Below are 26,216 nucleotides of genomic sequence, written 5' to 3'. Positions count from 1 at the left end.
TGGGGGTGATGGCAGAGGAGGGTCCCGGGGAAGCAGAGGTAAGGTTGGGGAGCCAGGTCCCCAGCACAGCTGGGTCAGGGTTTGCACGGTGGTGTGGGTGAGGGCTGGGGGTGACCCCCCTTGGCCTGAGGGCCCTCTCCGGCTCCCTGGCACCCATTCCCTGCCCCCTTCCACCCGCGCCCGTTTAGCCCAGGGTGGGTGCCGTCACGGGGCTGTCGAGTGGAAGTGGGGTAGCGGGAAAGCTCAGGACCCCCCATCTCCCACCCATCCCTCCTTGGGGCTGGGAGGGGGTGGTGAAGCCGAGCCTGGGGGGGTGGACCCTGGGTGATCCCGGACTCCGTGGGGCAGGTGGGCACCCACGGCTCGCCGGGCTGCGGGTGGGTTGATGTGGGTTTATTTTTCCTCCCTTTCCCCCCAGTTTGGGGCTCTCGGAGAGCCGGGGGGTGGCAACAGCGGCAGCATCTCACGGAGGGGGCGGGGATGGGGGGGGTCTGATGTCAAACGGGGCAGAGCCCTCCCCCCCCCCGAGCCCCCTTGGCGGGGCGCTGGGTTCCCTATATAATTTGGGGGGGCGCATATCCTCGGCAGATGACCTTCACCCTGCAGGTCTGGGGCTGCGTTGGTGGATGGAGAGCCTCGAGGGGGGGGGGGGGGGGCTTGGCTGGTGAAAAGAAGGGGACGAGCCCCCCGCCAGCCCGGGATTCCCCAGGAATCGACGCGACTGGGCGAGGGTGACCCACGCGGGGGCTCCCGTCCCACGCACCCCACAGCCCCCCCCCGCTCCCCCGTATCCCCATCCCGCGGGGGGGGGCGTGGCCTCGCCGCACGGGGGGGCGGGGTCTGGCGGGCGGGGGGGGCGGGGGGCGTGGCCTGGCGCGGGGCGGGGCGGCGGGGCGCGGCGCAGCGCGGGAGGGCGGCAGCGGGGCCGCGGTGAGTGCGGGGGCCGGGGCCGGGGGCGCCCGGGGGTCCCGCCGGGCCGGGGGGAGCCGTGGGGCGGCCGAAGCGCGGGAGCTCCGGGAGGCGCTTCGGGAGGGGGTTTGGGGGCGCTTCGGGGGAGCTGCCGGCGCTTGGGGGTGTTGTGGGGGGGCCGGGCCCCTGGGGGCCGCTTGGCCGGGGCGGGGGGGGTCCGGGGCTCTCTGGGGGGGGAGCGGCGGCCCTGGGGCACCGTGGGGTGCTTTGTGGATGTTTCAGGGGCACTTTGGGGGTGTCCTGGGGACGCAGAGGCCCAGGGGCTCTGTGGGGCATTTTGGGGGGTTGCGGGGTACTTTGGGGGTGTTTTAGGGGAGCTGGGGGGCAGTGCGGGCCCCAGGGTGCCGCGGGGCACTTTGGCGGTGTTTTGGAGCGCTTTGGGGGTGCTTTAGGGGCACTCTGGGGGAGCTGTGGGGCGGCAGAGGCCCAGGGGCTCTGTGGGACGCTCTGGGGGTGTTTCAGGGGCATTTTGGGGCAGCAGAAGCTTAGGGGCTCTGCGAGGCACTTCGGGGGTGTCGCGGGGCACTTTGGGGTATTGTGGGGCAGTACAGGCCCCGGGGCTTCGTAGGGCGCTTTGGGGGTGTCATGGGGAACTTTAGGGGTGTTTTAGGGCACTTTGGGGGAACTGTGAGGCAGTGGGGGTCCAGGGGTGCCACGGGGCACTTAGGGTTGCCGTGGGGTTGGGCAGGGTGGAAGCACCGTGAGGCAGGCTGGGCACTGGGGGGCTCAGTGGGGCAGCATGGGGTGGGTGGGAGGGAGGGCAAGGGGGGTCGTGGGGTGGACAAGGGGGGCAGCACCAACCAGGGAGCCTCGGGATATGAGGGAGTGGTGGGGGGGCACAGTTAAGCATGGGGGGGTGCCCACCCCACACGTGCCAGGTGCGTGGGGAGGAATGAGGGGCTGCTTCCCCCTGCCCTGGGGGGGCCCTGAGGTGCCATCAAGGCACAGGAGCCCCCGGGGGCCCGAAACACCCAGCAGCTCAGGGTGGGCGTCCGGCCGAGCAGGGGCCGAGTCTTCCCTTGCCGTTTTGGGGTCGGAACGGTGGGATCCGGCTTCACTGCGCTCCGGCCGGAGCGGCTGGCGGTGACGCCACCCCAGTTGCTGACTGGTTTTACTGGGTGGCTAGAAGGAGGTTTTGTAGGGCGCTGGCGGCTGCCCGGGCTGGCCACCCCCTTCTCAGGCACTTGCCTTCCTCGAGCAGCGGTGGGACCCTCTCGGCAGGCTGTGGGGGCTTGCGGGAGGGAGAAGATGGAGTCCCTTCCCACCACCTCCCAGCCCGGCCGCTGAGCGTGGGGCCCCGGTGGTGGCCCCTCCGTGGCTGTGCGGAGACCCGGCTGTCCCCACGGGTGACCCCCTAGCCCGCACGTCCCAGGAGAGTTTTGCTGGGGTGGGGTGCTGCGCTTCGGCTGGCCGTGGTTAGGGGGCCCCGAGATGTCCCGTTGGGGGTCCTGTGTCCCTGTCTGGTCCCTGATCCCTGCTTCTGCTCTTGCAGCAGCGGCAGGTCCCCGTAGGGGGCCGTTGTCCCCACCACCCCTCCCGGGGGGGCCACGTTCCTCCCTGGGTGCTGGGAGCAGCGTACCCACCGCCGGGCTCCCCTGCCACCCTCTGTGCCACGCTGGCACCGCCTGTCCTGGCCCTGCCGGTTGGGGGGCTTGGGCCCGGGGGTGTGGGGGGGGGCATGGGGACTCCCGCTGCTGTTTGGGGCCCTGACCCCCTCCTCTTTTTCCTTCACGCTTCAGGGGCCGGCGGAGCCGTGTTTGTGGTGCGGGGGCCCGAGTGGACCGGACGGATGGGCAGCGGCTGGCGAGGTGAGCGGAGTCGGGTGGAGGAGGGTTGTGGGGGGGAGTGGTGTGTCACCCACCTTCCCACTCAGGGGTGTCACGGGCACGGTGTGAGATCACGGTGCCCGGGGACGGCACGTGATGGCAGGGGTGATGGTGGCGGGGGGGGGCTGGCTCACCGGCATCTCTCCCCTGCTCTTCCCCCCGCCCGCCGGCTGCTGGCAGGCGGATTGATTTCAGGTGACAGCTCGGCGGGCAAGACCATGCGGGCAGCGGCCCCCCCCCGTCCGCGCCCCGTGCCAGCCGCAGCCATGTGCGAGATGCGATGAGGCAGCGGGGGGGACGGATCCAGCCCGTCGGCTGGCTCCTGTCACGCGGGCGTATGGCATGGGTTGGGGCAGGGGGGGCCGCAGCAGGGCACTGGCAGAGCCCCCCCCAGCTGGAGGGGGGCGTGCAGGGTGGGAACAAGGGGCACGCGTGTGTTGGGGCTGGGAAAGAGCCTGGTGCCCGCATACTGGACCACCTGCCTGCCTGGCAGCTGCCCCCTTGGTGGCTGTCTCCAGGGGACCCTGCGCCCCACTGTGGATGCTTGGGGGTGGGGGCACCCTCTGTGGGGTCGCTGCAGAGAGGTGGGGGCTCTGGGGCAGTGGAAGTGGCTGTCCCCAGTGTGTGGGGCTGCCCCCGACTCTCCGTGGGGGCTGTGCTGGCGGGCGCCATGGGGCAGACAGGCAGGCTGCCCAGGAGCCAGCTTTCTGCGGGCCTCTCGGGATTCGCCTCCAGCCCTGGCACGCTTCCCATGGCGGGGTCACGCCAGGGCACGGCGGGGGGCAGGACATCATCGCCGCTGCCCCTCGGTGCCACCAGCACCCCACAGACCCCTGACAGACCCAGACTGCACCACCGGGGTGCTGAGCCCGGCCGGGGGGGGTGCTGGTGCTGCTGCCCCGGGTAATCCCAGTTTTATTCTGGTTCATTTGGCATCTCCTTCTGCCTGCTTCCCTTTGGGCTGCCCCACGCCCATGAGACTGGGGATGGTGGCCAGGGGTCTGGGGGTGCCCCCGTGCCCACCTGGGGATGCTGGCAGCCCGTGGGGCATGGCCAGCAGCGCCCATGGTTCTGATGCCCAGTCTCCCTTGCCCGCAGGCTGCCCGCGTGCCCCTGCCTGCCGGGGGCCCCCCCGCCATGGCCATCGTGCAGACGCTGCCGGTGCCCCTCGAGGCCGCCGCTGAGGGGGCTGCGCAACTCCGTGCTGCCGCCCGCTCGCCCCTCACCACCATGGGCAGCGTCGGCAGCCTCCTGCCCAGCCGGCCCCGCCATGACCGTGCCAGCCAGCCCTGTGACGGGGAACCCCCCACCGCCTCCTTCCGCAAGCAGGAGGGGCTGCTCCGGGCCACCCCCAGGGACCCCCCATCTCCCGAGGAGCCCTGCGCGACCATGCCTGGCGTCACCCACGCCTATTCCAACGGGGGCTTCTGCGGTGACTGGCTCGACGGCCCCTCTCCTGCCAGCCTCTGCAGCGACTCGGATGAGCCCCGTGATGAACCAGCCCCCAGTGATCACCTCCGGGGGCCGCCCCCCAAGCTTGTCCCTGTCTCCGGCAAGCTGGAGGAGGTGAGGCGGGGGCGGCAGCTGGCTGGGTGGGTGCTGGGGTCTTGGCTTTGCTCCTCGTGCCACGCTGGGGCTGTTGGCTTGGGCATGTGAACTGGGGCCACACGGCCATATTTTTGGTGTCCCCGGGGAGGTGGCCACCTTCACGCCCTTGGTGTCCCCTCCTTTGTGCCAGGGGTGTGTGTGGGAGCCCACCTGGGCACTCCACGGAGGGGAGATGGAGTGGGCAGTGACCGGCCCCTGTCTTCTTCAGCCTGCAAATGTGTTGGGGCTGGGGACACTCCCCCATCACCACCCCAGGCAGCCCCTTGGGAGGGTGATGGGTGTCCCCCCCAGCCCAGCCCCTCCTCTCTCCCCTCTTCCCCTGGCAGAACGTGGAGAAGACCCTGATCCGCCCCATGGCCTTCAAGCCGGTGGTGCCCAAGCTCCGGAGCACCCAGCCGGGCACGCGCCCAGGGCTCTCGGAGAGCCAGGTGAGCCTCACCCACTTGCTGGGTGCCGAGAAGCCCGGCTCCCTGAGCTGCCGCGCCAGCACCCTCTCGGACTCGGGGCGCAACTCCCTCTCCAGCCTGCCCACCTACAGCACGGGCTGCAGCCAGCACCCCGAGGCAAGCACCCTGCCGGTCACCCCCCACGGTCCCCCCGAGCCTCCGGGGGGCTGCCGCCCCTCCAACTCGGACAGCGGGCGCTCGTCCTCCAGCAAGAGCACAGGTTCTCTGAGCGGCCGGGGCCGGCCCTCCTCAGAGAGCGGCTCCTGTGGGCGCTCGCCCCTGCCCGGTGAGGAGGCCATGCTGGTGCGGGAGCTGGAGGACAAGCTGCGGGAGAGGGAGGCCGAGCTGCGGCTCCTGCGCGACAGCCTGGACGAGAACGAGGTGGCCATCTGCCAGGTACGCCCCTGGTGTCCCCCTGTCCTGTCCCGGTCCCCCTCCCCGGGGCACCTCGTGTGGACGCCCCCCCTGGTTGGGGGGCAGAGACCCCTGTTGGGGACCCTCTACAGACCCTTGTACAGGGATGCTTTTTTCTGTGGGTCTGGGAATGGGGTTTTCCCCTCCGGTGGGTGGTCCTATATAGTCCCTGGGGGAGCCTTGTGTGGCCCGAGGGGCCAGTTGTAGATGGGGTGCCTCATCTTGGGGTGCCCTTTTTTGGATGCGCCTGGGACCTGCGTCTTCTCCCTGCTGGTGGTGGGGCTGGGCGTGCTGACATGGGGGGCACAGCATGCAGAGGGATGGGGGGGCAGAAGGAGGGGGGCATCACCACATCGCACCCTTTCTGGACCCCTCCCCCGTTTGGGGGGGATGCGCCGCTCCCCTCCCTGTGGGCAAGGGGTGCCCGTCTTGGGGAGGACAGCAGAAGTGGGGGGGTGCCGTGCCGCCCCCCCCCAGCACGTGTGCGCGCCTGTGTGCCCCCCACCCAGGTGTACGAGGAGAAGCAGCGGCGCTGCGAGCAGGAGCTGGAGGGGCTGCGGCAGCGCTGTGCGGCCCAGGCGCGGCAGGCGGCCCAGGCAGCGCAGCGGGGGCAGCAGGTCCTGCAGCTCCAGGTGCTGCAGCTGCAGCAGGAGAAGAAGCAGCTGCAGGAGGACTTGGCCCAGCTGCTGCAGGAGCGGGAGCTGCTGGAGCGTCGCTGCGCCTCCTTCCAGCGTGAGCGCACCGAGCTGGCACCCCGGCTGGAGGAGACCAAGTGGGAGGTGAGTCGCCCCGCGGCGCTGGGCGAGTCGGGGGGCGCGGGCTCCGGCTGGTAGGGGGGTTCCCGGCCGGCGCCTGAGCCCCGTCGTCCCCGTAGGTGTGCCAGAAGTCGGGGGAGATCTCGCTGCTGAAGCAGCAGCTGAAGGAGGCGCAGGCGGAGCTGGCGCAGCGGGGAGCCGAGCTGCTGGGGCTGCGGGCTCAGCTGCGGGAGGCGCGGGCCCAGCTGCAGGCGGGCGAGCGGCGGGCGCAGGGGCTGCAGGAGGCCGCCCGCCTGAAGGCGCTGGAGCTGGAGGTCTGCGCCAACGAACTGCAGCGCCGCAAGAGCGAGGCTGACCTCTTCCGCGCCAAAGCCGGACGGCTCGAGCAGGAGCTGGCGGGGCTGCGGGAAGCCACCCGCGGGCGATGCCCCCCACCCGGCGAGGGATGCCCCCCACCCGGCGAGGGATGCCCCCCACCCGGCGAGGAACCCCGGGGCGGTGTGGGGCTGCGGCGGCAGCTGGAGCGGCTGCGGGCGGAGGTGGCCCTGGAGCGGCGGCGTGGGCAGGAGCAGCGGGACGCCTTCGAGCAGGAGCGCGGCACGTGGCAGGGCGAGAAGGAGCGGGTCATCCGCTACCAGAAGCAGCTGCAATACAGCTACATCCAGATGTACCGCCGCAACCGGCGGCTCGAGCAGCGGCTCCAGCATCTCCGGCTCCAGGGGGAGGACTCCCCGCCCGAGCCCTGTGACCCCCCCGGCCCTGACCCACCCTTCGAGGAGATCACGGCCACCGAGATCTGAGATGCTGCCTGCCCTCACCCCGTGTTCGGAGGGCAGGAGGGACCTCCAGCCCCTGGGATTTTGGGAGCTGTGGGGCTCCAGGGGATCCCTGCTCTCCCCCTGGCTCTGCAGAGACCGCTGGCACTGGGAGGGGGCAGAGGGGACCGCAGGCGCTGCCCCCTCCCCAGCATGGAGGTGTTGGGGCGAGGGTGCACCAGCGCCCACAGCAGCGGGGAGTTGCCTGTGAGATGTGGGGCAAGGTGGGGGCTGAGTCCCGGCCTCAGGGCCGCCCGGAGCTGGTTCCTGCTGATCCTCTTAGCGCCCGGGGGATTAGTGGCATTGGCTTCAGCCAGGGTCACCTTGGGCAGGCGGAGGGCTGGCTTGTCCCCTCCCTCTCATCCCTGCTGGCACTGTCACCCGGCCACTTCCAGAGGGGATGGTGTGTACCCTGCCCATGACGGCCTCCCTCCCCCTGCTCCCCATGTGTTTGTCAGGGGATTCGTTTCTGTGCCATTTTAAATAACTCTATTTTTATAGGACCTACCAAAACATATCACCCTCTCCCAGCTCACACCCTGCCTGTCTGTGCCCCCCTCACCTCTGCCACGGGGCACCTTGCCCTCAGTGCCTTTCCCATGCCCTTGCCCCCAGCATCCCTCTGTTTCCCCCCCCCCCCCAAAAAAAAGCCTGGCCCATGCCCCTGTGATGCCCAGTCTGCCAGGGGAGAGGGGCACGGTGCTGGGGGTGCCAGCTGGGGATGCCCTGGGGATATACCCCTGGGGTGGGCAGAGGTGGGGGGGGGGGGGCCCAGCTGGGCACCCAGGGGTGTAAAACCAAAGGAAAAGCTTGGCCGTGCCCAGGTCTGGCTTGGTCGCCCCCAGGTCTGGGGGGGGATTTTTGTACTTTATTTTGGTCGTGTCCCGTTCCCAGAGCCCGGCTTGCCCGTGTACCGCCTGGAAACGCCGATTAAAAACAAGCCCCTGGCTGTGGTTTTTTCAGGGCTGTGTCTGTGTGTCCGGAGCAGGGTCAGGGGCCACCTGTCCTTCTCCTGCATTGCCAGTGGTGCCCCCCCCTCGGGTCCTGCTGTAGGCAGCTCCTGCATGCCCATGGGGTGGGTCTGGCTCTCACACCCTGTGGCTGTGCTGAGACTGGCCACAGCTCAGTGCAGGAATGAGCCATCCAGCTCCTCAGGAGCACGGGATGGGTCCTCGAAGGGGGGGTGCAGCATCACTCCAGGGGGGCTCCAGGCACCCGCACCACCAGCTCCATGGGCTCCTTGGCTTTGTTGCGGTAGGCTTGGCGGATGATGTCCACAGCCCTCTGGTGGGTGACGTTTTGCAGGCTCTCCCCGTCCACCGACACCAGCTCCTGCCCAGCCTGGCCCCCGTGAGGGAAGGTAGTGGGGTGAAGTGCAGCTGCTTTGGGGTGCCAGAGGACTGCCAGCACCCAGTGGCACCATGGGATGGGGGGGGCTGGATGCCTGCCCAGCCCCTGGGGTGTGCTGGGTCATCCCCATGGTCCCCCCATACCTTGAGGATGCCACTGAGGAAGGCAGCTCCCCCAGGGAAGATCTTCTCGATCTTCACCACCGGCTGCGCCCTTGACTCGATGCCACCGGAGATGCTGATCCCTGCAAGGGAACCGTGAGACCCTCGCATCCAGGCAGGCTGGGACCCCCACCCGCTCTCAGGCACGGCACCCCCTCCCCTGGGGAGCTGTGCCTCCGTCCTTCCTGCCTTGTTTTGGTAGGTACTACACAGATGAGGGACGAGGGGCTGGGGCAGGGGCAGCTCCTCTTCTCCCCTTCTAGTTTTGGAGGAGAGCTTGGGGTTTTGCCCCCTGCCCCCTAAATGGGGTGCCCCTTGCCAACAGAGTGCCACCCATACCAGTGATGCTGGTGCCAGGAGGAGGGTCCCCAGCCCGTCCCCACCCCACCCCTGGGGTCTCACCCATGTGCCACCCACCCAGCGAGTGCTTCAGCTTGGAGAGCGTGACAGTGAGCAGCCGATACTCCTCCTCCTCCTCTTCCTCCCTGCCAGCGTCCCCAGGGCCATTGGTGGCTGCCCCAGCCCCTGCCTCACCCCCTGGCCCCCCAAAGAGAGGTGCGAGGGGGGGCCGTGCCCGCCGGGTCTTCCCCACCACCTCGGCCCCTCTGTTGGGCACCGTCCCAGGGGGGTCCTTCCGCCAGGTCAGCCAGGGGCGCTCGCCCGGGGGGGGCTCAGCCAGCAGCCAGTTGGGGGGCCGGGGGCCGGTGGCGGGCAGGGGCCGGCTGGCGCAGGCGTAGGCATCCACTGGCACGTCGGGGAGCGGGGTGTAGGTGCGGGGGTGAAGGCGGCGGGGGCTGGGGGAGGCCCGCGGCCGGGCTGGGCTCGCCTGCAGCCCCCCAGCTTCCTCCGGCTCTGCGGTCCCCACTGGCTTCAGCAGGAACCCACCCCGATAGTCTGTAACAAGAGGGGGTCAGGGATCCCCCTTGGACCCCACAGCCCCACTCCCTGGGACCCCTGCCACCCAGGGATCCCACGGGACCCCACAGCCCCACTCCCTGGGACCCCTGCCACCCAGGGATCCCCTGGGGGACCCCAAAGCCCTAGGACCTCTGCTACCTAGACACCCCTTCGGCACCAAGGGCCCCAGATCTTCCTCCTCCAGGGACCTTCAGACACCCCAGCTCCCCTCCCCAGGACCTGACACCCAGGGACCCCCAGGCATCCCAGCTCTCTCAACGGACTCCAGGTCCTCCCCAGGACCCCCAGGCACCCAGGATCCCCAGATCCTGCTACTCCAGGGCCTCCCAGCACCCAGGGACACCAGATGCCCTCTCCCCTGGGACCCCTTGCACCCAGGCATCCCAGCTCCCTTCCTCCTCCCCCACATTGCCCCCGTACCCACTCCACCCTGCACCCCCCCCACCGTGGGGCAGCCCGGCGGCCAGGCAGACCCCGTGGAGTGGCACTCACCAGGCACTGGTGTGATGAGGTGTCTCTTGGGGGGGACGTCGTGGTGGGCTGGCCGGAGGGCAGGTGAGCGCACTGCAGTCGGGGAGAACCACCGGTCACCCCCCAAGCTGCACCCACCCCTGCCCGCTGCCCCCCACCGGCCAAGGTCCCCGGGGGCCAGGCTCTACCTGAGCGGCTCTTCAGGGCATCGAAGGCTTCCAGCTCCAGGGGCATCACCATGCTGTCGAACCGGCCCAGGTCCGTGGGGGCCACCACGCTCCTGCCGGGGCAGAGAGAGGACAGGTTGTGGCAGTCTCTGGGATGGAGTGTGATCAGGGCTGAAGAGAGCATGTGTGGCTCTGGGTCCATCCCACCCAGCTGGGCAGTATCGAGGTACCCCCCAGCACCACCCACCTCACATCCCGCAGCAGCAGGACCTTCTCAGGCCGGTCCAGGATGGCCAGCAGCGGCCGCACCAAATCCTCCACGCTGCCCTCGTGCAGATACTGTGGGCGCAGGAGGGGCGTCAGCGGACGGGTGCCCCTCACCCTCCGCCCCGTGCCTCAGTTTACCTCCCAGAGCTTAACGTGGGCACGTAGCGCTGATGGCGGTGCCCAGCAGGATGCAGGAGCTGCCCGGGGATGAGCCCGGGGGTGCCAGCACCACCCTGCCCACACCCTGCCTGCGGTGCCTTACCCGGGAGCAGTGTCGGAGCACGGCCGTCACCTCGTCGGGGCTGAGGAGGCGTGCGGCGGTGTCCTGGATGTGCGGGAGCCGGGCCTCGGGGTCACTGCCATTGGGCTGCAGGGCGGCGATGCCCGTAGGGCCCAGGATGCTGGCACGGCGGCTTTTCTCTGAGGGGGGGCACAGCAAGGAGGGGTGGCCAGCAGGGCAAGGACTGCCCTGGGCATCCCACAAAAACCCCCATGCCCTCCCACCCCAACAGATCACTCCATGCCAGAGCTGGACAGACACATGCAGCGCGAGGCCAGGCGCATGCAGAGCCTGCCCCGCAGCACCAACCCCCCTGCCGGGCACACGGGCACCCCCGTTACCCCGCTTCAGGCTCCGGATGACAAACTTCTGCACAGCGCCTACTGCAAGGTAGATGGAGAGGTGTGAGCGCCTGGGGGAGGCCAGCGGCATTGCTGCCCATTGCCAAAATTGCATGCCTGGGGATCCCCGCCCCATGCCCCCCTCCATGCCAGGGATGCCATAACGGGTGCCCATAGAAGGGGGGCCACTCCCAGGTTGGGTCCCTCTCTGCCCTGTCCCCCACCCCGGTACCTCTGTCCCCATCGGGGCGCCCAGGGGACTTGGCGCGTGCCCGGCGGTCGGAGGTGGGGAGCTCCTGGCTGGGGGGGGCCCAGCTCTGGCTGGTGGCACGGCCCCCCTTGAAGAAGAGGTTGACGAGGGTCTTGGAGCGGTGCAGCCCCGGGGGGCCCCCCCGTGCCCCTTGTCCCTCTGGCTTCTCCTTCTTCCGCTTCTCCTCTGGAGACAGAGGGGGGGGTTGGAGTGGAGAGGCCAGGGGATGTCACCCCAGATGGTGTTTGGGGGCAGGGAACTTGGCGGGGGGGGGTGTGGAGGGGCTACTGGGGGGCACTGCCTGGAAGAGAGTCCTGCTGTGGGGTGCAGCGGGTCTCCAGGTGCCATAGGGCTGGGCTTTGGGGTGCCCAGCAAGCCCCAGGGACAGGCCTGGGGGTACACAGGGCTATAGGATGCCCAGGGCTGGTGGCCAGGAGTCCCTATGGGCTGGGGACTATAGGGTGCCAGGGTAGGGGCCAGGGACTCAGCTATAGGATGCCCAGGAGCAGGGGGCCAGGTATCCATGTGGGTCAGGGGCTATAGGATGCTCGAGCAGGGGGCAGGCTCCATGTGGGGCTGGGGCTTAGCTGTGGGACTCCCAGGGCTGGGGGTGCAGGGCTGGAAGGGGACCCCACCCAGGGCCGAGTCCCACACGTGGGGCCGTGCCCTTGGTGCCTACCGGCGACGGTGAGGTCGCTCTGGGAGCGCGTGATGGGCTGCCGGGGCCGGCTCAGCGCCAGCAGCAGCGCCGTCTTGGGCGAGTGGGCGAAGGTCCGGCGCGGGTGGGTGCCGGGGGGCTCGCGGGCGCCCTGGCCCCGGATGGCCGTGTCCCGCAGCAGCTCAGGGGGCCGCACCGTGCGACGTGTCTCTGGCAGCCCCTCGGCGGCCGGCTCGGTCTGCATGGCCCGCTCGGCACGCTCCCGTGCCCAGCTCCGCCGCGGCCCGTCCTCCGTGGAGATGGCTACGTCCACAGTGCGGGCAGGGGGTCCCGAGGCGGCTGTCCCCACCCCGTTCACCACTCCCGGCGCCGGCCCCGAGGAGTAGGAGGAGATGGAGGAGCTGGTCTCCGAGGCCTGAGACAGCTGCTGCAGCTGCCCGTTGGTCACTGCAAAGGTACAGTGGGGACATGGGGTGACACACTGTGGGGCATCCGTGGGGACATGTGGGGACCCGTAGGGCCACGGGGACTGCAGGGCTGCTGGCTGTCACATGGGGAGCTCTGTGTCCCTTATAAGGGACATGTGCGGTCCCACAGGGTCATGGGGACCAGCGGGCTGCTGGCCATTGCATAGGGATCTTCATGTCCCCTCCAAGGATGGGGACATGTCCAAGGACTGGGGACAGGTAGGACCCTGCAAGCCCATGAGGACTGTGGGGATGCTAACCATGGCACAGAGAGCTTCATGCCCTCTCCAAGGCCATGGGACTCCCATGGCATGTGGACCTTCTCCCTCCCCATGGTGGCCAAATGCTGCTTGCACGGGGGTCCCAGCCCCACCGCACCCCAGACCAGTGTCCCTGCCAGTACCCGCGCAGCACTGCCCTTACAGCGACTGAGCCAGCAGTACTCGGCCACCATCTCCTTGTAGGCAGGGAACCGTCCTGTCTCCTAGGCACAGGGGGAGAGGACGAGGGGGTCAGCGCACGCCGCGCGAACCCGATCCAGTGCCAGCCATGAATAATGTATCCCCCCTCCCCTCCCCATCCGCCTGAAACCCAACCAGCCAGCAGCCGCACCAGCCCCGTGGGCTCCCAGCCAAGCTGGGGCAGCGCCAGCGTGGGGACATGCTGACCACCCCCCCTCGCCCAGGGGTCCCGTGGGGCTGGGCGTGGGTACCTTAATGGTTAGCATGATGTGAGTCTGCCCCTTGAGCACCTCCACTGCCTTGCTATGGCTTATGTCTTCAAACTTGACTCCATTGGCTGCAAGGACTTGGTCTCCCACTCGAATGCCGTTCTGCTCCGCCAGCCCCCCGGGGTCCACTCTAGGGCAGCAGGGGAGGGGCAGGATGGGGCTGAGCCCTCCCCGGAGCTCTACTCCTGCCCCACACCTCCACCCGGGTGGCCTGTGCCCCAGCACCCACAGTGGTGATGCCCAGTCTTATGAGGGGGCTCTGCCAGGGAGGCGATGCCAAGCCCCAGCTTGGGCACGGCGGGCATCGGGGCGCCGCGTCCCCCTCATGCTCCCCAGGGTGGCCGTACTTGGAGACGTAGATGCCGAGGCCGAACTCCCTGCCACCGCGGATGTTGAAGCCCAGGCAGTAGTCGTCGGAGGTGGTGTAGAGGTGGACGATGCGCCGCAGCCCGTCCTCAGAGCCGCTCTCAGACGGCGTCGAGCCGCTTTTCTCCACCACCAGGCGCCTGTTCACCACATCCACCCTGGAGCACAGGCACAGTGTTGGGGGGATCGAGGGTCCGGCTCTCGTCCTCCAGCAGGATGGGGCCGTTGGCATCACCCAGTGGAGGAGAGTGATGGTGATGGGGGATGTTGAGGATGGGGCTTGCACACACCCTGCCTGCTCCAGACCTTCCTCTCCCATCCTGTGCCCCACCCTGGGCTCTCCCCACCTTTGTCAGAGACCTCCAGTACTCCCCCGCCCTGGGGTCCCCCCATCTCTGGGATCCTCCCCGTCCCCCAGCATCCCCCACTGAGCCTCCCCACCACGCCCTCCATGGGGTTGGGCTTTGGGGGATGCCCCGCTCACCACGCCGTCTTCTCCTTGGAGAACTTGATGCCCGGCACGCGGCCCATCCGCCGGACCACCATACGGAGGCGGTTGTTGCCGGTGAGGACCTTGACGGCGCTGCTCATGGTGATGTTCTCCAGGCTCACGCTGTTCACCTCCGTGATCTTGTCACCAACACACAGCCCAGCCTGCTCTGCGAGGAGCACACGGCTCGGCTGAGCACCTGACCTGGCACCGATACCCTTGTTTGGTGTCCCCTCCCTACACATGTCCCCAGCCTGATCCAAACCCCACGGGAACAGAGGTGGGGATGCCTGGCAATCCCACTGAGGCTGTGGCAGGCATGGGGGGCTTGTCACCTCAGTGTGACTTGGGGATGGAGCTCAGAGCCATTGGCTCGGGGCTGCCCACTCCTGTCCCCTGCCCTTCTCCCTGGGAAACCTGAAAACCCCACCGCCAGAGGTGGCAGGGAGAGAACGGTGGCTTGCCATCCACGAAGGGTGGCATCGTCGCTGCGGCACTGCGTCACTGGGAGCCTCTCAAGAGGGTCTCACTGGCACATGTCTGTCCCCACTGCTGTCCCTCGCCCTGTCCCACTTACCGGCAGCGCTGCCCTCCTCCACTTTGCTGACGAAGATACCCAGCCCGTGCTCGGAGCCGCCGCGGACGCTGAAGCCCAGCTTGCCGTCCACGCTCTTCTCCACCGTGATAGCATTGATGATGTCGCTCTCGTTGCTGCTGGCTGTGGGGACAGGGGACGGGAGGCGTCACCTGGGCTGGGTGCGAGCAATGGCGGGGGGTGTCTCCCTTGCTGGGGATGTCCCCAGTCCCAGGACAACTCTCCCTGCCCCCAGACCCAGGGAACCCAGGCGTCCAGGCCCCCCTGGCCACGCAGGTGGGCAGAGAGCTGGGACACCCCACGCACCTTCGATGGGGGTGTTGATGAGGATGACGCGGCCCATGGGGGACGTGGCACGGCTGACCCGGGTGACCCCGTTGAGCAGGCGGCTCTGCTTGCTGAGGAGGCAGCGGGGAGCCAGGCTGGCCTCGCTGCTGGAGCTCCGCGACCGGCTGCCCGCCGTCATCCCCGACAGCGTCGCGTCCCAGCCCTGGGCCATGGCGGTGCTGGGCACCCCGGCGTCCCGGCGTCTGGCTCGGGGCTGGCCGCGTCCTCACGGGGCCGGGGCTGCCCGCCAGCCGGGGGGGGACATGGCATAGTCCAGCAGCACATGCCCAGGCTCGGGCACCGCTCCCTCTTAGCAGCGCGATGCCGGGGCCAGCTGGTGTGTGTGCTTGGCGCTGGCACGATGGGTCCCGGGCGCAGCGGCACAGCCTGGGCGGACGAGGAGCTTCGTGACCCCCTCTCCAGCCCTGTCCCCTCCCGTCCTACAGAGCCCCGGGGTCCAAACTAGGTGGGGCAGGGCTCCTGGGTACCACTATGGGGGCAGTGGGCACAGGCTGCCCTGCCCCGGGGCAAGGATGCTGGGGTGCAAAGGGGCTTTGCGCAGCGTAAATCCGGAGTAGGGGGTGCAAAGGGGCTTTGCCTGGCAGCGTAAATCCGGAGTAGGGGGTGCAAAGGGGCTTTGCCTGGCAGCGTAAATCCGGAGTAGGGGGTGCAAAGGGGCTTTGCCTGGCAGCGTAAATCCGGAGTAGGGGGTGCAAAGGGGCTTTGCCTGGCAGCGTAAATCCGGAGTAGGGGGTGCAAAGGGGCTTTGCCTGGCAGCGTAAATCCGGAGTAAGGGGTGCAAAGGGGCTTTAGCTAGTAGCGTAAATCCGGAAAGGGTCTGGAGAGGGGACGTTGGGGACCTCAGCTTTACACCGAAGAGCAGGACCTGACCCCCCCCGGCCCCTCCCTAGGGAGGGAGGCTTTGCAGCAGGAGGGGAGGAGAGCCCCTCCCCATCCTCCCCGGACCCCCTCCGGATTTACACCGCAGAGAGCTGCCGTGGGGCAGGGGACGGGCCCGCTGCCCCCCGGGGCAGTTCCCGCGGGGATTTTCCAGGCGTGGGTGAAACGCCACCACGGAGCCCCCCCCCCCCCCCCGCTTCGTCCCCCGCTCGCCCCAGCCTGACCTCAATAAATAAGTGATGGCCCCGGCCAGGGGGGACACGCCGGCGTCCCCGCCGCCTGCCAGCCCCCCCCGGCGCCCCCCCGCTGCCCCCCCCCAACATCACCCGGCGGTGCCCCCTCCCCGAAGGGGCGCTGGGGACCCCCCTACCACCCTCCCTCCCCCCCGCCCCGTGCCCTCCTCACCTGTCCTCATGGTGCCACCTGCGAAAGAGACACCCGGCAGCGCGGGGGGGATGGAGGCCGGGGGGGGGGGGCGGGCAGCACCGCCTCCCGCCCCCCCCGCCCGCGGGGATTGGCTGCCCCTGCGGGACCGGCGCGGCCATGGGGCGCGGGAGCTGTCAATCACGAGCGGCCAGGGCTGGCCTTGCAGCTGGGGGGGGGGGAGCCCTGTGTGTGTGCGTGTTTGTCCCACGGGCGCGGCGCGGTGGGGCTTGGGGGGGCGCGTCCCCCCGCGGTGCTGCGTGGGGCGAGGGGTGTGGCGCCCCCCCCAGCCCTCCCCTTAGCGCGGAGCATCGCGGGGGCACACAGGGGAAACTGAGGCACGGCCAGGGGAGGGGGTGTGTCGTGTCCCCCCCCGCTCACTCCGGTGATGCGAGCCGGTGTCCCCCCGTGTCCCCCTCCCCGGGGGGGGCATCGCCTCCACCCCGGGCTGGCCGTGACCCCCCGGCGGGGCCCGGCGCCGCCGCCGCCAGCGCGAACCCGACACCGCGACGGTTTCAGGTGATGCGCGGCGGCCGGGGGGGCTGCGGGGGGGCTGCGGCCGGGCGGCGGGGGCGGGGACCGGGGCGGGGGGGTCCCCCCACTCCCACCGGGGCAGGGGCCGCGCTGCGCCCTGGGGGAGCCCCCCCGGGGCACCCCGGCAGCGGGCGGGGGGGCAGCGCCTGGGTCAGGGGCTGGGGGGGCACGGCCGGCGTGGGGACACGCACCCACACGCACACGCACCCCATGCACGCACACGTCCACGGCATGCGTGTTTATAGCCCTGCGCACGCCCACGCGCGCAAGCCCCGCCGTGCCGCCTGTGCGCACACTCACGGACACCCGCGGAGCGCCGCCGCGCGCGCGGCGGCGCACACGCGTGTACACGGCCCCGCTCGCCCACAGGCACAGCGGTGCACACGCGTGTGCCCGCACGCCCCACCCTAGGCACAAGCAGGCGCCCGCTTCTGCAGAGGCGCTGCCCTGCCCCCGCTCGCACGCAGCTGCCGCGCCACGCGTGAACACCAACGGGACGCGTCCGAGCACAACGTTACAAGCACACGCGCGCGGGGCACAGGCATCGAAACCCGCGCGAGCCCGCGGAGACACACGGCCGGAACGGGGACACCCTCGTGCGCGCAGGCACGCGCAGAAACACGCACGTCAACACCCACGTGAAAACACACACGAGCACCCCAGCGAGCGGAAGCCGACGCGAACGCACACGCTCGGACACGGGCACGCACGTCAGCGCACGCGCGCAGACCCACGTGAGCGCACACGGGGCGCACCCACGTGAGCGCGCGCGCCCACGCGCGACTACTCCCGCGCACGCACCCACGCGCGCGGTCGTGGGTGGGTGGGTGGGGGCAGACGCCGCGTGCGGCTTGGCACGTACCGCCCCCCCCCGCAGCCGGCCCGGTCCCGCGTGGCCCCCGCCGTTCCCCGCGCGGCGCCGCCCGGCTCCCCCCACCGCGGGGCCGCGCCCCCCCCGTGACGAGGCCGGACGTCAGCGCGCCGGGCGGGAGCGGGGCGGCGGCGGCGGCGGTGGCGGCGGCGGCGACGCGAGCACGGTGGGCGCTGCCCGGAAAGCCGTGAGTGCGGAGGTCGCCCCTGGACACGGGCGTTATCGGGGGTGGGCGGTCACGCGTGGGGGGAGGGATGCTCGGCCCGGGGCGGGGGAGCAGAGCCCCGCTTCTGGCGGGGAAGGGCGGGCGTGGAAATGGTGCCGTGCGGGGTGTGTGCCTTCCCGGGGGGGGACATTCCTCCTTCCCCTGCCCTTCCTTGCTCCCCCCGCAACTGGCAGCAGCTCTGGCCCCGAAGTGGCGGGTCCCCGGCCCCCCACCCGAGGCCGGGGTGCCCTGCCGGGTGGGGGGTCCCTAGCCACTCCTGGTTGGGGGGGGCTCCCCACTGACAGATTGCAGGGTGAGTGGGGTGCAGTGGTGGTAGGGGTCACCCCACCCGCGAGCTGCCCCGTCTGCTGGGTGGGCTCGGGGGTCCCCACTCTGCTCCATTGCAAGGGGGTTCCCCATCCCCCACTCGTGTCCCCCCAGGCTGGGGGAGCTCCAGAGCTGCCCCAGCGGGGATGCAGGGTGCGGGGTCACAGGCACCACATCCCACAAAACCGCCCCCCCCAGAAGATGCCACCGTCCCTCCCTGCCACCATCAACATCCGGGAGCCCCGCTGGGACCAGAGCACCTTCCAGGGCCGGGCCAAGCACTTCTTCATGGTGACCGACCCCCGAAACCTGCTGCTTTCGGGGGCCACGCTGGAGGAGGCCCGCCGGGTGGTGGAGGACTACAGGTACCGAGGGGGGAGCTGTACCCCCAGCACCGCTCCTGGGCAGGATACGGCCGCAGGGCCATCCCCAGGGGTGGGAACAGGTGCTGGCCCCCGCCCTGGCCAAAGCCAGCCCTCCACATTGCCTGGCTGGTCCCTAAGGCATCTCCCAGCTGCCCCACGTGGGGTGGGGGGCCAGGCAGGGCACAGGTCTCCCGACGGGTGCTACCCTTACCCAGCAGGGCGGGCACGGTACCCCCGGGTCTAACGGAGGACCAGCTCTGGCGGGCGAAGTACATCTACGACTCGGCTTTCCACCCCGACACGGGTGAGAAGATGCTCCTCATAGGACGCATGTCCGCCCAGGTGCCCATGAACATGACCATCACCGGTTGCATGTTGACCTTCTACAGGTACCTGTCCCCTCCTCAGCCCAGGGCCAGGAGGGTGCTGGGGGGGGGGAGGGGGATTCCTGCCCCCTCCCCGGCACCCTTCTGGCCCTGGGCTGAGGCGGGGACGCATGCCCCGTACCCTTGCAAGGCACCCATGCTGTAAGAGCGCGGGTGGCATCCCCCAGTGCCACCAACACCCTCTTCTCTCTGGTAGGACCACGCCGGCCGTGCTGTTCTGGCAGTGGGTCAACCAGTCCTTCAACGCCATCGTCAACTACACCAACCGCAGTGGGGATGCACCCATCACCCCCCGGTAAGCATCCCTCTGACCAGGTCCTTGTGGCACCCCAAAATGCCAGGGGGGTGCCTTGAATAGCTTCTTGAATAGCGGGGAGCTGTGAGATGGGACGATGGGGACCTGGTGCAGCCAGAGATGGACACCAGTGGGGCTGTCAGGGTTAGTGATATTGCTGGGAGAGGAACCCAGGTGTCCTGATGCTATTGAAGGGCATGCTGTCCCCTCCTTTGGGGGCGGGGGTGGGATGGGGGGACCCTGGCTTATTGGTGTCACCTCCTGCTCTTGCAGCCAGCTGGGGACAGCTTATGTGAGTGCGACCACAGGGGCAGTTGTCACAGCACTGGGGCTCAAATCTCTCACCAAGGTAAGGTGGCTCTGGGCCATCTCTGGCCAGGACACTTGGACCCTCCCCGTGGGGTCTTCCTGAGCTCTGACCTGAGTGGGCGATTCACCCCATCACCTGGGGCAGGGGAGAAAATGAAGGAAAGAGGTTTCCTGGGAGCACCCATGCAAGGCAGCCCCTCTCCCCAGTGATGGCTCCAGAGATGGCCTGTCCCTCTGGCCCTGCTCCATCCCCAGCTGGATCTCTCCAGGTTTCTTTCACCCCTTGGCCTCCCTCCAGAGCTGGGAGGGGACGTGGGACCCCCCAGACCCTCTGGGCTGTGCAGCTTTCACTGGCTGGGAGTTGCAGGGGAGGAGGGAACGGTATTCCCCAGTGGGGCTGGGACACCCCAAAGTCTTGCAGGGGGACAGTGGCAGACTCGGGGACAGCCAGCTCTGCCCCCAGACTCTCTGCGTGACGTGCTCCCTGCTTGCCCCCCCAGCACTTGCCAGCCCTCATCGGCCGGTACGTGCCTTTCGCGGCTGTGGCTGCTGCCAACTGCATCAACATCCCGCTGATGAGGCAGAGGTGAGCCCCTGGGCTGGGACGGGGTGCTTGGGCTCACATCGGGGTTCACCAGGCACTGGTGGGGGACGTGGGGAGCAGTGCCCGGGGCTTGCAGAGGCCTGCCTTCCTGGCCCTGCTGGCATCCCTTACCCTGGGGGATTGGTTTGAGGGTACGAGGACCCGGTTTCATCCCAAGGGGTTATCGGTTAAGCTGTCTGTGATGTCCCCATCCCCATCCAGCTCTGTTGAGGACCCCCCAAGTGTGAATGTAGGTCCGGCTGAGGCAACCCCGACTTACTACACAGGGAGTGGATGGGGAATAGAGGAGGATACCAGCTTCCCATGGAGATATGCCCATATGCTGTGTCCCTGCCCTGTTCCTTGATCCCCCCCACCCGTGTGCCCTGGGGCCCCCTCACCCCCTGCTCTCCCTGCAGAGAGCTCAAGCTGGGGATCCCCGTCACGGATGAGAACGGGAACCGCCTGGGTGAGTCCACGGCTGCAGCCCAGAAGGCCATTTTCCAGGTAGTGGTGTCCCGCATCGGCATGGCAGCCCCGGCCATGGGTGAGTCTCCCCTCCTCCACCCATGTCTAGGGGCTGCAGCTGGTCCCTGGCAGCGTGGAACGGGGTCCCACAGCTGGCAGGGGGCTGTGAGTACTGGGAGCTCATCTCCTTCCCTTCTGCCCCAGCCATCCCCCCGGTGATCATGAATGCGCTGGAGAAGAGAGCTTTTCTGAAGGTACTAGTGGTCCTGGGCTGGGAGGGTGAGCAAGGGGACACCCCCCTAGCTTGTGGCAGCGCTGACACCCCTCAGGGCTGGCACCCTGTCGGGAAACAGGCACCTTCCTGCCACGTTCGCCCCCTTGACGCACAGCCTCTCCCTGTCCCTGGCAGCGGTACCCGTATCTGAACGCTCCTCTGCAGGTCGGCCTGGTGGGACTCTGGTAAGTCACCCTCCACCGATAGGCATTGCCGCCCCAGGTGCAGACCGAGCCTGGGTATGAGGGGCAGTGCTGCTGGGGGGTCTGCTTGGCAGGGGAGGCGAGAGCCCCCCAGAGCTCCTCGGGGGGGTTGCCGGAGCTTGGCCAGGCTGGTGCCCCCCAGGCAGATGGGATGGGGTATGAGGTCCTGGGGCCAGGAGCTGTTTTGCTCCATCTCGATGTCTCTCAAGCCGGCCATGGGCTCCTGCTCAGCATTGCTATTCCCCCACACTGATGGGGACAGGCTTCGCCCCTCTTCAAGAGCCAAATGCAGGGTCTAGAGCTTGGAGAGGGCATCTCCTTATCCCTTTCCTGGCTGAGCACTCGGCACGGCTCTGGGCTGCCTCCTTGCTGCTCCGGGGTCAGGCCACGGGTGGGAGCAGGTGATTTCTGCAGCCCAGCTTCTCTCCGTGTCCTTCCCTTGCAGCTTGGTGTTCGCGACCCCGCTGTGCTGCGCGCTCTTCCCACAGAAAAGGTAAGGACGGGCGCCTTGCCTGTGTGTACAGGCCCGTGGGGCAGGGCATGGGGTGCAGGGGGGAGGTGTGGGGGCTCCTTGTGCTCTCTGACTCCCAAGAGATACCTTTGCTCCTTCAAGCGGTCAGAGGCTTGAAACTGCGTGCACACACATGTCCCTGTGCACACACATGTCCCTGTGCACACGCAGCAGTGCAGACCCAAAGGTCTGCGCTGAGCCGTGGGGACAATGTCCCTGTGGGGTGCGGGTGGTTTCCCAACCTGGGGCTCCTAGCAAGTGTCCCCCCTCCATCCCCTGCATCCGTGTCCCCTCGGCAGCTCGATGCCCGTGAGCCGTCTGGAGCCTGAAGTCCAAGCTCAGATCCGGGAGAAAGACCCACGGCTGGAGACCGTCTACTTCAACAAAGGGCTCTGAACGGGAGGCCCGGGGGGCCCGGGGCGGCTGAGACGTGCCACAGAGCCGCTGGGCTGATGCATCGCTGAGCTTCGCCCCTCGGAGCCCCTTGGGGCCACTGCCGCTTTCCCTTGGCCATCGCGTGTCTGTAGGTACCACTGTGCCGAACCCCTTCCCTGTGCCCGGGCTCAGTCCCGCTCTGGGGACCTCCTGGCTGGTACCCCTGTGTGTTTCTCCTGTGCTCACCCTGTGTGTGCCCGTAGCTGAGTGCAGTGCACGGGGGAGCGTGGGCAGCAGCACCAGGGACCTTGCGAGCAGGGATGTGGGGTGGGGAAGAAAATGGTGCTCCCCCCAGCTTTAGGAGGCAGCGGACAATCATGGCGATTGAGGGTTAGAACCCCTTTGCAGGCACTCCACGTTCCCCAGCGGTTCAGCAGCTGGTGGTGCCTGGGCATGGCAGAGCAGCTTTTGGAGAGGAAAACTCCCCAAACCCAAAACAGCCATGGGTGAGTGATTTCAAGCACACACAGTGGCTCGAACCCAGGGGGGGCTCTCCCAGCCCAGGCGTGCGCTTTCAGCTCACCCTCTGCTCTCCTCTGGGCTGCTCTGAGGATTTAATCTGGCTTTCTGCTCCTTCCGTACCCAGAGCAAATGGCACATTTTAATCCCAGCAGAGAATCCACGTTTTTGTTCTCATTTTAATGCCATCTCTGTTCAGGGCTGGGCTCCCCCTGAGGGGTCATTCTACCCCTTCCTGGAGTGCTTGCTTTCAGGTGGACCTTCTCAAATAGCTTTAAGTGCACCGTGGTTTCCTCTAGTTATTTTTGATATACATATAATGTACCTATATATACCAAATAATAAAGGCAGGTTGTTTATACAAAACCAAAAGCAAAGAGAAGCATGTTGCTTGCCAATTTGTATGTGGTGGAAAGGGACTGCCATCAGGGTGAGGATGGGACAGGCAGCTCGGCTGCTGGGGTGCCCCTGTGTCCCCCGAGGCCGGGCTCTGCTCCCATTTTCCAGCCCGCTGCCTTTGCAGCAGCTCTGGCTGGCTTGGCGTGTGGTTAAGCTCATCCAGCTGTCAGGAGGGCTTTTTTTAGCGCAGGCGGCTTTGCACCTCACTGCCACGCAGAGGGCTCTGCTAAGCTGCTGCCCTGGATGCTGCTGGTTTGAAGAGGCCAGAGCATCCCCCTGGCTCTGCCCACGCTCCCACCCCCTCTCGCAGCCTGCTCACAGGACGCTCTGCTTCAATCCCCAGCCCCGGGCCTGTGCCTGCCTCTCCAGCGAGGATATTTTTATCCCACTTTCTACCCATGGCTATCAGAGAGCACGTTGCTGCTGTCGTGGGACCCTGGCAAGCCTGCAGGCAGCGGCTGTGTCACCCACAGGCCAGGGCAGTCAGAAGGAGCGATGGATGTCCAGGGCAGGAGAGGAGGGATGGAGGCAACTATGCTCCTCAGAGCCCCCGCACCAAGCCAGGATGGAAGAGTGAGAGTCGCTGCAAAGCCAAAGATGAGCAGATGCAGCAGCTGGCGAGATAAGGGCCAGGCAGCCCAGAGCCACCCTGTGCCGTAGCTTCCCCAGTGAGCAGGGGCTGGCAGAGGCTGGGCAGGGGGTGCTCCTCCCCCGTGGGGGCAGCCAGGATGACACCTGCATCCAGCACCCACCCAGGGTGGGGGAACGGATTGGGACAGGCGTGTCAGGGATCTGTCCCCCTCCTTCTGCTCGCCCCGGCATATTGCAAATATCTCCCCTGAGCCAGTCATTGGCGGCTTATAAATAATGCAGCCCCTCGCTGCGCAATAAGGGCTTGTCAGTAGCTATTCTGCTCTCATAAATTAAAGATGAAAAGGTACAAGGCTCTTGCCAGAAAAATGAAGACAAATTTTTAATAGCTTGCCAAGACACAGGGAGATGGAGCGCTCGGGAAAAATGAATTACGTTTTTATTATGTGTTTTATTGTGGTGTAATTGAACGGGATTAGCTGAGAATACAATATATTTCCAGGGCAGTGCAAAGAAAACAAAAATAATGATGACACCTGCCTCCCCCCGCACCACCAGCCTGCGTGGGGACACCCTCCATGCATGCACTGGCTGGGAGCTGGCCCTGAGCTGCTGGTGGTTGCGAGCGGCAGAGATGGGGATGGGAGGGACCGGAGAGGACAGGAGACTGGAGCCACAGGGGCTCAGGGTGGCTAGGTCTGGCCAGATCGCCGGACAGGGTCTGGGCTTACACCAAGAGCCCCCAGAGCCGTGGGGCTGGCGTGCAGGGCAGTGTGGCATGGCAGCACTCAGCCGCGCAGAGCCACTGGCTGTCTTTCACCTGTCCCCATGTCCCCAGCTGCTTTCATCCCATCCCTAAGATCCCCTTTGGTCTGTCCCCCACCCGTACAAGCTGGTACTGCTAGGCTGAGACCTGGCAAACTCAGCTCAGGTCTGGGGTGCTGCCCTGCCAGCCAGCCATGCTGGCTGTCCTCTCCTGGTGCTGTGAGCCCACAGACTCATTCACTTTGCTGGGTTAGGGGGCACCTGTTCCACTGAGTCCCCTGGTTGGGGCAGAAAGATAACCCCCTGGCCAGTGAGTTGGGGGGGGGCTGACAAGCCCAAAGGTGACACTGCTGCATCTGTGGGGGAGCCCAGGATGCAGCAGTGGATGCAGGGGAGCAAGGATGCTCGGTCCCTTCCCGAGCTGGCTCATCCCAGAGGTCACAGGCCAGTGCCCAAAAGGCAGCAGCTGGGTGTCTCCAGGGGTGCTGGGCGGTGCTGGGCCGGGGACATCGATTGGTCCCTGGCGTTTTTAATGAGCTGCCCGACCGCAAGCTTTAACCTTGCCCATAATGAGGGCGAGCGGCAGCAATTCCTACCGCCACAGCCAGCTCCCCCAGCCTTAATGAGCTAATCAATACTTGTTCTCAGCTTAATTTCCAGCTAATTGCTCTTTAATGACGCCTGGAAATGGGCAGCTTCTTACAGGGGGGGGGCGGCAGGCAGGCTCCCCCTCCCCAGCGCCCATCCCTGGTGGCAGGGGATGCTGGGGCGCTGGCAGCGGGTCACCTTCCCTGGCTGCATCCCAGCCTCGCTGGCGCTGCTGGAGGCTGGGGAAAGGGAGGGTGGCGAAGGGGACAGTGGGCACAGGACATGGTGCCACTGAGCTGGCGGCACCCTCCGGAGCACTCATCCTGGCCGGCGGGACTGTGCAGCCCCGTGCACGCAGGGCAGGCTGAGCAGAGGGTCCCTGCGCCCCAGGAGGGTCCCCAAGCCCCTCAGGACACTACGTTGCGGTGGGGGTGGGCTCATGGGGGGGGGGGGGGGCTTGTTTTGAGGTGCAAGGAGACGGGGGGGACGACACTGAGGTGGCCATGCACTGCTCCAGGATCTACAGGCCCCAGGTACAGGGACAGTGTCCCGGCGAGGGGACGGGACGAGACCAGCAGTACCCTGGAGGTGGCAGCAGAGACCCCGCAGCCTGCTGCCTGCACCTCCTGCCTGCACCTCCTGCCTGCACCGCCTGCCTGCACCTCTCTGCTGGGTCAGCCCCTCAGGCAGCGCGGGGGGGAGGCAGGCAGGGACTGCGGGGGGGGGGGGGGTAGGGACTTTTAGGGGGTGCTCCTGTTTGCTGTGGGGTCAGGGGTGCGCGGGGAGCCTGGCATGTGGCGGGGCGGTGGGAACTGTGCTGACCCGCCGCCGAGGTGCCAAAGTTGGCACGGCCGTGTCAGCCGGGGGGGGCAGGTGGCAGGCAGTGGGGGGGGGGGGGCACCCCCGGGAATGCAGGCCCCGCCACCCGTTTTGTTCCTGGCCCTGGGTTATATGACCTGCTCTTGGATGGAGCTGGTGGGGAAAAAAAAAAAAAAACAACAGTGAAAGCAAAGGGATTCCTGCGGGGAAGGAGCTGAGTCACATCCAGCCCTGCCGAGCCACGGCTCCTGCGGGAGAAGGGGCCTGGCAGCCTCCAACCAAGGACCAGAGCATCCCTCACTACCTGGCCAGCGCTGCTCAGGGCCAGCCTGAGAGCCACCCGTCCCCTCTGCTAACAGCTGCAACCGTTTCCCCAAGAATTTGCTGACAGGTTTGTTCTTGGGAGGAATTTGCTCTGGAAAAGCCTGGAGAAACCTGAGCCTGGCTGTTTCCAAGCATGGGTGCTGCCTGGCATGCGGGACGGGAGGGACCTGTGTGCTGCCTGTCCCTTGTCTCTGTGGTGGACCCCCAGAATGCGGTTGGGACCCCTGAGAGCCACACAGCCTTGGGGTGGGCTGGCCAGATCCTGGCTGTGTCAGGCTGCTCCAAACAGGAGGAAATTGAAAGGAGCAGCAGTGGGTTTGAGGTGAAATGGGGGAGATTTGGTTTATTATCAGAATGAGACCCCCGTGGCCCCAGGTAGTGTGCTGGCAGCACCCTCTGCCCCAGCATCTCCCAGTGACACTCGCTTCTGCTGTGACATAAACCCTATTCCCATCCCAGCCAGCCCTGACATGGCTCCCCCCCTCCAAGACGTGCATTGAGTCACTTGGCC

At 67.7% G+C, this 26,216-nt stretch overlaps 3 protein-coding genes across 7 annotated transcripts; 2 read left to right on the top strand and 1 right to left on the bottom strand.

Moving 5' to 3' along the window:
* The first annotated feature begins 858 nt into the window (after nucleotides 1-858).
* LZTS2 (leucine zipper tumor suppressor 2) lies at nucleotides 859-7,795 on the top strand. The gene is made up of 6 exons (XM_075026250.1): nucleotides 859-930; nucleotides 2,709-2,777; nucleotides 3,894-4,361; nucleotides 4,730-5,245; nucleotides 5,773-6,042; nucleotides 6,138-7,795. The coding sequence occupies exons 3-6, from the start codon at nucleotides 3,933-3,935 to the stop codon at nucleotides 6,816-6,818; spliced, it is 1,896 nt and encodes a 631-aa protein (XP_074882351.1). The 5' UTR covers nucleotides 859-930; nucleotides 2,709-2,777; nucleotides 3,894-3,932; the 3' UTR covers nucleotides 6,819-7,795.
* On the bottom strand, nucleotides 7,665-16,555 carry PDZD7 (PDZ domain containing 7). Of its 2 annotated transcripts, XM_075026248.1 has the most exons (17): nucleotides 15,977-16,555; nucleotides 14,651-15,058; nucleotides 14,327-14,467; nucleotides 13,744-13,918; nucleotides 13,241-13,417; nucleotides 12,876-13,023; nucleotides 12,587-12,647; nucleotides 11,718-12,143; nucleotides 11,021-11,224; nucleotides 10,789-10,830; nucleotides 10,430-10,587; nucleotides 10,148-10,239; nucleotides 9,922-10,013; nucleotides 9,755-9,826; nucleotides 8,762-9,238; nucleotides 8,327-8,427; nucleotides 7,665-8,174 (listed from the first exon to the last, which is right to left on the bottom strand). In XM_075026248.1, the coding sequence occupies exons 2-17, from the start codon at nucleotides 14,841-14,843 to the stop codon at nucleotides 8,025-8,027; spliced, it is 2,709 nt and encodes a 902-aa protein (XP_074882349.1). In that variant the 5' UTR covers nucleotides 14,844-15,058; nucleotides 15,977-16,555; the 3' UTR covers nucleotides 7,665-8,024. The 2 variants fall into 2 exon arrangements, with proteins under 2 accessions (XP_074882349.1, XP_074882350.1); XM_075026249.1 differs by lacking the exon at nucleotides 11,021-11,224.
* A 379-nt stretch (nucleotides 16,556-16,934) lies between these two features.
* Nucleotides 16,935-22,617, top strand: SFXN3 (sideroflexin 3). 4 transcript variants are annotated; one of them, XM_075026255.1, is made up of 11 exons: nucleotides 16,935-17,586; nucleotides 18,130-18,296; nucleotides 18,512-18,685; nucleotides 18,879-18,977; nucleotides 19,251-19,326; nucleotides 19,787-19,872; nucleotides 20,289-20,338; nucleotides 20,542-20,591; nucleotides 20,747-20,796; nucleotides 21,260-21,307; nucleotides 21,625-22,617. In XM_075026255.1, exons 2-11 carry the CDS (start codon nucleotides 18,133-18,135, stop codon nucleotides 21,719-21,721), a joined length of 894 nt encoding a protein of 297 aa, XP_074882356.1. In that variant the 5' UTR covers nucleotides 16,935-17,586; nucleotides 18,130-18,132; the 3' UTR covers nucleotides 21,722-22,617. The 4 variants fall into 4 exon arrangements, with proteins under 4 accessions (XP_074882356.1, XP_074882355.1, XP_074882354.1 ...); XM_075026254.1 differs by having other exon boundaries at nucleotides 16,936-17,586; nucleotides 18,515-18,685; nucleotides 20,289-20,416; XM_075026253.1 differs by having other exon boundaries at nucleotides 16,937-17,586; nucleotides 18,133-18,296; nucleotides 20,289-20,416.
* The last annotated feature ends 3,599 nt before the right edge of the window (nucleotides 22,618-26,216 follow it).

The sequence above is a fragment of the Buteo buteo genome, chromosome 4 (assembly GCF_964188355.1).
Source record: "Buteo buteo chromosome 4, bButBut1.hap1.1, whole genome shotgun sequence".
Taxonomy (NCBI): domain Eukaryota; kingdom Metazoa; phylum Chordata; class Aves; order Accipitriformes; family Accipitridae; genus Buteo; species Buteo buteo.
This window is presented reverse-complemented; position numbering and strand designations above follow the sequence as displayed.

Coding starts and splice junctions, on each gene's coding strand:
- LZTS2 (XM_075026250.1), top strand. CDS start 3,933: ATGGCCATCGTGCAGACGCTGCCGGTGCCCCTCGAGGCCGCCGCTGAG. Junction 5,246..5,772: donor ACGAGGTGGCCATCTGCCAG/GTACGCCCCTGG, acceptor CCCCCCACCCAG/GTGTACGAGGAGAAGCAGCG. Junction 6,043..6,137: donor TGGAGGAGACCAAGTGGGAG/GTGAGTCGCCCC, acceptor TCGTCCCCGTAG/GTGTGCCAGAAGTCGGGGGA.
- PDZD7 (XM_075026248.1), bottom strand. CDS start 14,843: ATGGCCCAGGGCTGGGACGCGACGCTGTCGGGGATGACGGCGGGCAGC. Junction 10,240..10,429: donor TGCTCCGACACTGCTCCCGG/GTAAGGCACCGC, acceptor CTGCGCCCACAG/TATCTGCACGAGGGCAGCGT. Junction 9,827..9,921: donor TGCCCTGAAGAGCCGCTCAG/GTAGAGCCTGGC, acceptor CCCCGACTGCAG/TGCGCTCACCTGCCCTCCGG.
- SFXN3 (XM_075026253.1), top strand. CDS start 18,133: ATGCCACCGTCCCTCCCTGCCACCATCAACATCCGGGAGCCCCGCTGG. Junction 18,686..18,878: donor TGCATGTTGACCTTCTACAG/GTACCTGTCCCC, acceptor TCTCTCTGGTAG/GACCACGCCGGCCGTGCTGT. Junction 18,978..19,250: donor GATGCACCCATCACCCCCCG/GTAAGCATCCCT, acceptor CTGCTCTTGCAG/CCAGCTGGGGACAGCTTATG.